This window comes from Oncorhynchus tshawytscha, linkage group LG17 (genome assembly GCF_018296145.1).
Source record: "Oncorhynchus tshawytscha isolate Ot180627B linkage group LG17, Otsh_v2.0, whole genome shotgun sequence".
Classification (NCBI taxonomy): domain Eukaryota; kingdom Metazoa; phylum Chordata; class Actinopteri; order Salmoniformes; family Salmonidae; genus Oncorhynchus; species Oncorhynchus tshawytscha.
In genome coordinates this window covers 10085087-10095086 of record NC_056445.1, presented here as the reverse complement: position 1 = coordinate 10095086, position 10000 = coordinate 10085087, and the positions used below count along the sequence as shown (strand labels likewise).

The 10000-nt window shown below is 45.1% G+C and overlaps 1 protein-coding gene across 14 annotated transcripts in view; it reads right to left on the bottom strand.

The window, feature by feature from the left end:
- The window catches only part of LOC112216834 (forkhead box protein P2-like), a 122234-nt gene that overhangs the window by 17027 nt on the left and 95207 nt on the right, over window positions 1–10000 (bottom strand). For 10 of the 14 annotated variants that reach the window (XM_042300115.1, XM_042300114.1, XM_042300118.1 and 7 more), the window contains 5 exons: window positions 7937–8024; window positions 6099–6182; window positions 1404–1614; window positions 704–807; window positions 459–560 (listed from right to left, as the gene is read on the bottom strand). In XM_042300115.1, the coding sequence (XP_042156049.1) occupies window positions 459–560; window positions 704–807; window positions 1404–1614; window positions 6099–6182; window positions 7937–8024 (589 nt within the window). The remainder of the gene's footprint in view (window positions 1–458; window positions 561–703; window positions 808–1403; window positions 1615–6098; window positions 6183–7936; window positions 8025–10000) is intronic. The other 4 variants (XM_042300120.1, XM_042300121.1, XM_042300122.1 and 1 more) reach the window with 1 other exon arrangement.

Here is a 10000-nt window from a genome sequence, read left to right as displayed (position 1 = left end):
GAAAGAGAGAGAGAGAGAAAGATAAAGAAAGAGAGAGAGAGAGAGAGAGAGAGAGAGAGATGGAGAGAGAGAGAGATAGAGTGAGTGAGTGAGGGGGGGGGCAGGAGGAGATGTAATACAGTGCATGGTAACAAAAGGTGCGGATAATTGAGTGGCTGTATTGTAATTAGCGTGCCAGGCCCCACTCCTCATCCACAGCCTCGCCTATTAATTGCGCCAAATTAGAAAACGATATCAGAGGCAGAATTATTCTTTCACTTGTCATCTGAGAGAAAGAGGTTAGGAAAACTTCACTCTATTCAAGAGGTCAGGTTAAAGAGAGGGGATACTAATCTGTTGGTGTCAAGTAAATAAATGTTCCTCCAAGCTTTTCTTACTGCAGGTATGGCACAAAGAGGTGCCTCTAGATGAGGAAGTAGTGTTCTCTAAGGCTGTAAGAGTAGGTTTAGGGTAGGTACCTTCCAAGTAGCTGCGTTGCGTCTGAAGTAAGCGAACGTGCGGGTGAACCAGCTGTAGATTTCATTAAGCGTTAACTGCATGTCGCCTGACTCCATGATACCCTGAAATGAGACGACATCAAATAATGGTTTATTATTAACTAGGCGGCATGACAAACACTCTCAGAGCTGCCTGCGATTCAAGCAGCAATTAATTTACATCTAATCAGGCAAAGTTAAAAATATAAAAAAATTCTCCCACTCACCTGCCTTATGAGGGTTGCATAAGTAAATGGCGGTCTGACATCGGCATTCTTATAAAACTCATAGTTTGGGGCGATCTCTGGAAAAATAAATACTGTGTCACCACCTGAAATAATTGGTAAATTTTATTCCTCATGGTATTGGAATTGGTTTAGGGTTTCATCAAATTAAAAGAGGGAGAGAGAAAGAGAAGAGGGAGGAGAGGGCAGCACACATCAAATCAGCATTTTCCATGTTCCAAAATAGATTTTCCATTAATCTCTCTCATGAGAAATCTTAAACGCTAATACATCCATATCAAATTAGATCAATGTAGATATTTTGTATGAACTTGAATAATTATGCATATTTTATGCTAAATACCACAGAGTAAATATAAACATCCAAGACGGGACTTTTAAAATGCAAAGAGCTTTTAATACATAGAACATCTTAACGTTCAAACTTAAATGACATCCACGTCGTTTTTACGCTCAGAAAACGTTATGGTCTATTGACATATAGATTGATTATACAGAGGCCTTCTTCCCTATTTAAATCTAACATTCCATATTGGAATAAACACTGTGCGGCTGTAAAACAACAACTATTAGTGGCAATGCGTTGACAGGAGTCCAACACAGTATTCAACTCAATTCAATGAACCCAACTTCATTAATGAGCATAACAGTAGGTGACTGGGCTTAGTGTAGAGGGTCTTACCTGAAGACAGTTGCATGGAGTATTTGTCGGAGTGACGCCTGCGCATGGCGCCCATGCTGGGGACGTTGGCGGCGCTGAGCAGGGAGGGCACCTGGGGCACCTGGGACATGGGCGTCACGGGGGCGCTGGGCGTGGTAGGGGTCTGAGGTACGTTCGGAGGGGACACCGACGGCAGGTTCTTCGACATGGTGACGCTCGATACCAAGTTCAGCTGATTAAGGAGGACAGGAGTGAGGTAAGGAAGGAGAGGGGGGGGGAGGGCGAGACAGGGTAGAGTGAAAGAGGGAGAGGAAGAGAGAACATGGGAAAGAGAGCGGGGGAGAGAAAGACAGAGAGAATTAGGATTGAGGGCGAGAATAAGGAAGTAGAGGCAGGAGAGCGGGAGGGAGAAAGAAAGACGGTTTTACATTAGAAGGGACTCTCTGACAAATGAGAGTGGATTCTCTCTACAGCTGTGGTTCCACTAATAAGCTGTGTTAGAGGAAGCAACCAATCTCCACTAATTAAGGGATAAAATTGTATCATAAGAATTCTAATTAGAGCACGCTGTTAAAGATGATCTAATGATCAGCCATCCGTGTTATCCCAACCACCATCTCTAGCCCACATAGAGACAACTCTCCGTGTTGTGTGTACTAAACTGTGGTAGGGAGAGAGCCAGAGACAGCCACCACCACCTGGCTACAGATGGCTACAGCTGGCTACAGATGGCACAGGCACAGGCAACCCTGACCATTCCTGGATACAAAACAAAAGAGATACGGCTACTTTCCTCTTTGAAACTCGTGCAGAGTCCGCTAATGCTAACTGAAACCCGTGCAGAGTCTGCTAACGCTAACTAAAACCCGTGCATAGTCCGCTAACGCTAACTGAAACCCGTGCAGAGTCTGCTAACGCTAACTAAAACCCTTGCATAGTCCGCTAACGCTAACTGAAACCCGTGCAGAGTCTGCTAACGCTAACTAAAACCCGTGCATAGTCCGCTAACGCTAACTGAAACCCGTGCAGAGTCTGCTAACGCTAACTAAAACCCGTGCAGAGTCCGCTAAGAGTCGCTAACTGAAACCCGTGCAGAGTCTGCTAACTGAACCCGTGCAGAGTCCGCTAACTGAAACCCGTGCAGAGTCCGCTAACGCTAACTGAAACCCGTGCAGAGTCTGCTAACGCTAACTGAAACCCGTGCAGAGTCCGTGCATAAACCCGTGCAGTCCGCTAACGCTAACTGAAACCCGTGCAGAGTCCGCTAACGCTAACTGAAACCCGTGCAGAGTCCGCTAACGCTAACTGAAACCCGTGCAGAGTCTGAAACCAGAGTCGTGCAGAAACCCGTGCAGAGTCCGTCCGAAACCCGTGCAGATGCGCTACCTGAAACCCGTGCAGAGTCTGCTAACGCTAACTGAAACCCGTGCAGAGTCTGCTAACGCTAACTGAAACCCGTGCAGAGTCCGCTAACGCTAACTGAAACCCGTGCAGAGTCCGCTAACTCTAACTGAAACCCGTGCAGAGTCCGCTAACGCTAACTGAAACCCGTGCAGAGTCCGCTAACGCTAACTGAAACCCGTGCAGAGTCCGCTAACGCTAACTGAAACCCGTGCAGAGTCCGCTAACTCTAACTGAAACCCGTCACTAATCCACAGAGCTTTTCGCCCTCTTTTTTTAATCTCTGTTAAAAAAAAAAAGGTTGGGCACATGTGATTGTAGGGGTTCCAACCAACCCGAGTGGAAATTTCCACCCTGACCTTTGGGTCTCTGTGCTAATTTAGCTGGAATGGAAATCACATCATTACATATTCTACACCAAATTGTCTTAATTGCGAATGGGACGAGTGGAATGCTGGCGAACGTCGTGAACATGACTGGAGGTCACTTTGAAAGGGGAGCAGGGTTGTAAAAGAGAGCGTGAGAGGCCTCAATAATCATTTGCGACAGCATGTGTTGATAAATACAGTGAGATGTCAGGTCGGAGAGACTCTGGTGCATCTATGGCTTTCAGCTGATCATTATAGCACCACTTAAAGCTAATGAGCTAATACTGGGAGGTATCTGTCTGGGCTGAGATGACTGGCAGCTAGTTAATACTGTAAGGCCTGTAATGACAGCAGTACTTCTGTAGCTCAGTTGGTGTAGTATGGCGAGTGCAACGCCAAGATAGTGGGTTTGATTCCCGGGACCACCCGTAAAAAAAAAATATATATATATATGCACGCATGGCTGCAAGGCATATAAATGGCAGATATTTATTAAATGAACCCAAACTAGTCAGAGGAGAGAAGAACTTTCCATAGGGCTGCAGATTTACTGCATGGGCTAGCCGTGGCCTTAGTACAAGTTTACTCTACTGCACAGTGGAAAGACTGATGAGTGTAAGTTTCAAAAACATGCATGTCAGCTGATTTTTTTTTTTAAAGGTGTAAAATACAAAATGCTAATTCATTATTATCTTCACGTGCTAATTATGTCATTTGATTACGGAATAATAATGACGATGGACAAGTCATATCCATCATTGTCTGAGACAGAAAGGTTTCACTACTTTGGCGAGGAAAGTAGACTAGACTACAGCAAATGTCACTGTAGAACACAGCACAGACAGTAAACTAGCATGATAATTGAAAAGGAAAATGTATATTGTCATTTTTTCCCCCCTACGACAGCTTCCAAAACAGTGTATTTGATGTGTATAATACAGAAATCTCCATATAATTCACAACAGCTCAGGTCAGGTCAAGGCACCAAACCAACCAGGTCTTTGAAGTCTGATCCTACTTAATCCCCAATTCATTCAAAACACACACACACACACACACACACACACACACACACACACACACACACACACACTGTGAACAGTCATTACGTGTTACATGTTCAACACAGAGACCCACAAAGGGTTTGGACACGCTGTCAAACACAGCAAAAATGCACTCCATAATACATCCTATCAGTGCGCGTGTGTGTGTGTAATAGCATGTATATTATAGTGTTAAGATTCCGTCTTCTTTTTTCCCCCTCCTCTCCCCCCCACCAGGTACGGCAACAAGCGTAACATGTTTGCAGGCATACAATCCTAGTATTTGCAAAATGGAATTTATTAAAGCCCTAACTGAGTGGGAGAGCGAATGAGAGGCAGGGATGAGCACTTTGCCACCTCTCTGCTCATCTGAATATATATATTCAAGGTTGGGTCTGGGAGAGAGAGAGCGGAAAAAAAACCTCATTATTCTGGGCCTTGCAGCCTTGGTAACTTTTCATCCATCCATGGCATGGCCAAAAGGTAACATTTAATGAAGTGCCATTCAGAGAGTAAATGGGGTCATATAATAGACAGTGGGCCCAGCGTGAGGAACACCTTGTGTTGGGCTACTGATAGCTGTTAAGGGTTGCAGTGATGAACCAACAGGACTCATTTCAGCAGCCGGCAATACATTCACACTATTAATATTTATCAAATATGTGGGCTGTTTCAACCCCAGCCATGTTCGGGGTGTAAACCCATGTTATGATATCTATTACCCATCTCCTTTTGCGGTGGATGCATCCCCCTCCCCATATAACACGTGTTATCCACATGTAGTCATTTTCATATGCCAAAATCTACAGTATAACTACGCTCCGCTCGAGTTCTACAAAAAGGGGGAGCCTTAAAACTGAAGCTGGAGAGAGTTTGCTCATTTTAAGGATCTCTGTACGAATTACGCATCATCAAATGCAATTAGCAGTTATTTCATGTGCGGTTTATGTAATGCAATACTTCATTAACATTATTCATTCATATGCAGTCTTGGATTACAGTCCTGAACATTCTTTATTAGACTAGATGTAACCAGGCTGCTGGAGTTTTGAAGATAAAAAAAAGGGGGGGAAGTGATTGAATAATAAATTGGAGGAAAGCAGACGATTCCTGACGGGTTTGCAGGATAATTATTCTATCTTGTGATTCTACTGTATTCAATGGAGCATTATTCCATTGAAATGAGGCACTTACTAAGCAGCAGCAACATACTAACACTGTTTCTGCTCTCTCATTTTTTTTTAAACTGCTTTAAAATTGAGGCAAATAATACTAACAAAAATGATGCATTGTTTTTGCACATGTAATATATATTTTTTTGTTTATCATTTAAATACATTTGTATCGTGAGTGTATCCATATTCAATGCAAATATATACTAAAGTGAAATAGTGTCAAATCGATTTTTGCCAATTTTAGCCCATATTTGTACGATTCTGTATCCATTCTAGGCCTATCTTATTGCATACTTATTACTGGGCTATTTCATTGCTCATCATCTTTACCAGTACAGCTATCATTTGAGGTGTTTGTTGTCCAAATGAAACGTATTTTCATTTCTCTCACTCTACTCTAACTGCTGCTTTGGACTGTGGCGCTAAGCAGCTATTGCGCTGCAAACAGGTTGTTTTAACCATTATATCTATCACAATGAAATGGCCCAGCGTTTTGGCAAAGGACTCAAGCCTGTGATTTAATACACTCCTGGCTCTATTGTCCTCTCTGTCATAGACTGAGATGTATCTGATGGGAGAGGTGTAACCTGGTATTGCCTTTCCATCCCACTATCATCCCCCTATCCCTCCGTCCATTTTAACTGCTGACTGGTTAAACTGTTTCATTTCATCTGCTGGGGCTCATTCAGCCATACCCTGTTTACTGTATATAGAGCAATATGCACTCACAGGTTTTGGAGATGGCTTGGGCTCCGAGGGCCGCATGTGCAAGTGGGCCATCATCGCCTGAAGATGCTCACGTTCTTTAGAAAGCTGTCAGCGGAGAGAGGGAGAGGAGAAAAAAACTGGTTTAGAAATGAGCGATTTTCCCCAGACTGCAACAGTAATACATCTTGTTATCGAGCTTGTCTCTCTTGTAATGAATCCTGCATATGCCCAGTCTGGGGCTCCTAGCTAAGTCTGCCTTGAAGACACAGACTTAAACCAAACCAGTGAAGGAGAGGAAGAGGAGAAGAGAGAGACAAAACATTTCTGCTGCTAGTGGTGTCGGCAAGGGGGAGTTAGTGCGAAGAGGTCGGGGAAAACAAATAGCACTTCATCTTTTTGTCAATAGCCGAATTTAGGTCATGGGTGCTTTGACAGCAACAAGCTACTCAGGCTATACATGAGAAGGTCCTGAGTGCCTCCTCAAAGTCCTGTGGACACTGTGAGAGAGATGAACCCCAGCCAACAGCTGCCGAGAGGTGAAGGGGTCCTCCAAACAGAGTGCCAGCCAGACCCGCCTCCACGCTCCCCCCTGTTCCCTTGGAGGTCCAGTTAGTGGAGCTGCGATCTGCTATCATCAATCAACTCACTGGGAGTGACAGGGACCAGGCAGTGTGAACAGACTGAACTCCACTCCTTCTGCGCTAGACACAACACCAACCCAGCAGCAGCAGCATCCAGCAACACTGGACTAGACTGAACTGGGCCTCATTACCAGTGACGGCTCTCAGGGCCGGAGTGAAAGAAAGAAGGAGGAAAGGAAGGACATAAAACAGCAACTGGTAATTGGTCACACCGTAAACACCAGAAAGACCCTAAAAAAAACCCAACAACATAAATACTAAATGTTTTGTCGGAGTGGAAATAACACTTTATAGTGGAACGCTTGGGTTGTATTCAGATCAGAGAGAGAGAGAGAGAGAGAGAGAGAGAGAGAGAGAGAGAGAGAGACAGAGAGAGAGAGAGAGAGAGAGAGAGAGAGAGAGAGAGAGAGAGAGAGAGAGAGAGAGAGAGAGACAGAGAGAGAGAGAGAGGGAGAGAGAGAGAGAGAGAGAGAGAGAGAGAGAGAGAGAGAGAGAGAGAGAGAGAGAGAGAGAGAGAGAGACAGAGAGAGAGAGACAGAGAGAGAGACAGAGAGACAGAGAGACAGAGAGGGAGAGAGAGAGAGAGAGAGAGAGAGAGAGAGAGAGAGAGAGAGAGAGAGAGAGAGACAGAGAGAGAGCGAGACAGAGAGAGAGGGGAGGGAGAGAGACAGAGAGAGACAGAGAGAGAGAGAGAGAGAGAGAGAACTTGTAACTCTAAGAGCATGTCTGTCTGTCCATGCTACCCCGGCCTAAAGCAGGCCCGACTGTCAGTACCACAGTGTAAATCCAGTACAGAAAATAGATAGCCGTGGTGTAAATCCGTGTATTGTGGGAATGCCGTGGATGCTGAGTAATAACGTCATTCAATCACCAGACTCATTATCTCGGCAGCGTGACACGCTAATAAGGTCACGCTCCACCTACTAAAAATAGTTCCTGTCTTCAGAATATTTCTTCAGGTGCAAAGTGCATTTAATTAACATGCAGGGACAGGGGACAGATGCACTCCGTTATTAATTGGAAAGGAGAGAAAATAAGCACATCGTTAATTCAATTAAAACAGTCATAATGGGTTTGGTGCGGGCCCAAGGATTCCTTTGTTTAGGTGGTCTCGGTATACAAGCTTCTGCTGCACATTGGCCTAGTCGGCCACACAAACAGGCATGTAGAAAATAATTAGAAATCAACAACAATGTAATAATGCTAAAGGAGCCGTGCCTGTATCTCTAGCTGCTGTACCACCTGCATCTGGACTCGACACTGGGCCGTGCTCCTGTCGTCTAGAGCGTGCTCAGTGTTAAGGTGCCTGGAGACAGGGAGAGAGACAGGGAGAGAGGGAGGGAGAGAGAGAGGGAGAGGCAGGGAGAGAGAGAGAGGGAGAGGCAGGGAGAGAGAGAGGGAGAGAGAGAGAGGTAGAGGGGGAGGGAGAGAGCGAGAGTGGGAGAGAGAGAGCGAGAGTGGGAGAGAGAGAGGGGGAGAGAGAAAGAGAGAGTGGGAGAGGGGAGAGAGAGAGAAAAGAGAGAGTGGGAGAGAGAAAGAGAAAGAGAGAGAGAGAGAGAGAGGGGGAGAGAGAGAGAGAAAGAGAGCGAGAGGGGGAGAGAGCGAGAGTGGGTGAGGGAGTGGGTGAGAGAGAGCGAGAGGGGGAGAGAGAAAGAGAAAGAGAGAGTGGGAGAGAGTGAGAGTGGGAGAGAGCAAGAGTGGGTGAGAGAGAGAGAGAGAGAGGGGGGAGAGAGAAAGAGGGAGGGGGAGAGAGAGTGAGAGAGGGAGAGAGAGCGAAAGAGAGAGAGAAAGAGAGATTGGGAGAGTGAGAGAGAGAGAGAGAGAGAGAGAGAGAGGGAGAGAGAGAGCGAGAGAGAGAGCGAGAGAGAGAGAGAGAAAGGGGGAGAGAGAGAAAGAGAGAGTGGGAGAGAGAGGGGAAGAGAGAAAGAGAGAGTATGCGAGAGAGATAGAGAGAGAGAGAGAGAGAGAGAAGGAGAGAAAAAGAGAGAGTGGGGGGGGGAGGGAGAGAGAGAGAGAGAGAGAGAGAGAGGGAGAGAGAAAAAGAGAGAGTGGGAGAGAGAGCGAGAGTGGGCGGGGGAGAGTGAGAGAGAAAGAGAGAGTGGGAGAGAGAGGGAGAGAGAGAGTGGGAGAGAGAGCGAGAGAGAAAGAGAGAGTGGGAGAGAGAGTGTGTGAGAGAGAGGGAGAAAGAGAGTGGGAGGGAGGGAGAGAAATCGTTAAAGATGCTATATGCATACAAATTCACAAAATCAGGCATTGTAATATAAATGATTAAAATGCAAAAATGTGATCATTAATTAAATACGTATTATCATAAATGATTATTATTACGTTGTTGTTGTTATCATCATCATCGTCATCATTCTGAAATGATATATAATACTGGTGCATGTTGTTCTGATATAAAACAATGACAACATCTCCAATATGACTCCAGTAGCATATCTTCCATGACAATACCCCCTCTGTGGTGTGGGGATAAGAGTCAGCGACTACCCAGAACACTAGTCATAGAGGATATCAGATGCTGCTCTGGCACAATGGGTTTGTCTCCCTTCATTTATAGAAAACAATAAAAGCAATTTAACGTGAGTAAGATTTTAAAGCTCCCTTTCCAAAGTGTACATTTACTCAGTGGCAGACTTATTAAATGTATCTCCTTCATTAGAATAAAAAAACGCAAATAACAGCCATAACAGTTGATGACGGTTTGTCTTGATTGGCCTGCAGGTCACAAAAGAACCTCGCCATTAAAATAGACCTTTATTCCCGGCACCACGCCACAAAGGCGAAAAAGGTTTGTTAAAGTGTTGTGATGTTGGGTAATGAGCCTCTATCTGAATTATCATTGGTGAGAAGACATGGTTATGAAATGCCTGAGCTGCCACTTTCTTTCCTGTAATTATAGGTTAGCTTGCAGACCCTTCAATGAGCATTTACAGCACTGCCTCCAGTGCAATAGTGGTGCTTAAATCTCTTTCTCTGACACGCATGCACACACACACACACACACACGCACGCACGCACGCACGCACGCACACACACACACACACACGCACACACACACACACGCACACACACACACACACACACACACACACACCATCTGTAATAGGATGTATATTTATAGTGTTAAGATTCCGTCATCTTTTTTATCCTCTCCTCTCCCCCCACCAGGTACGGCAATATATACTTTTATCTAGTCTTTTCCTATTTATTGTTTATCAGCAAAATGCTAAACAATACAAACGTAGTCACCAGCCTCCCTTAGTATGCCAATCAAAG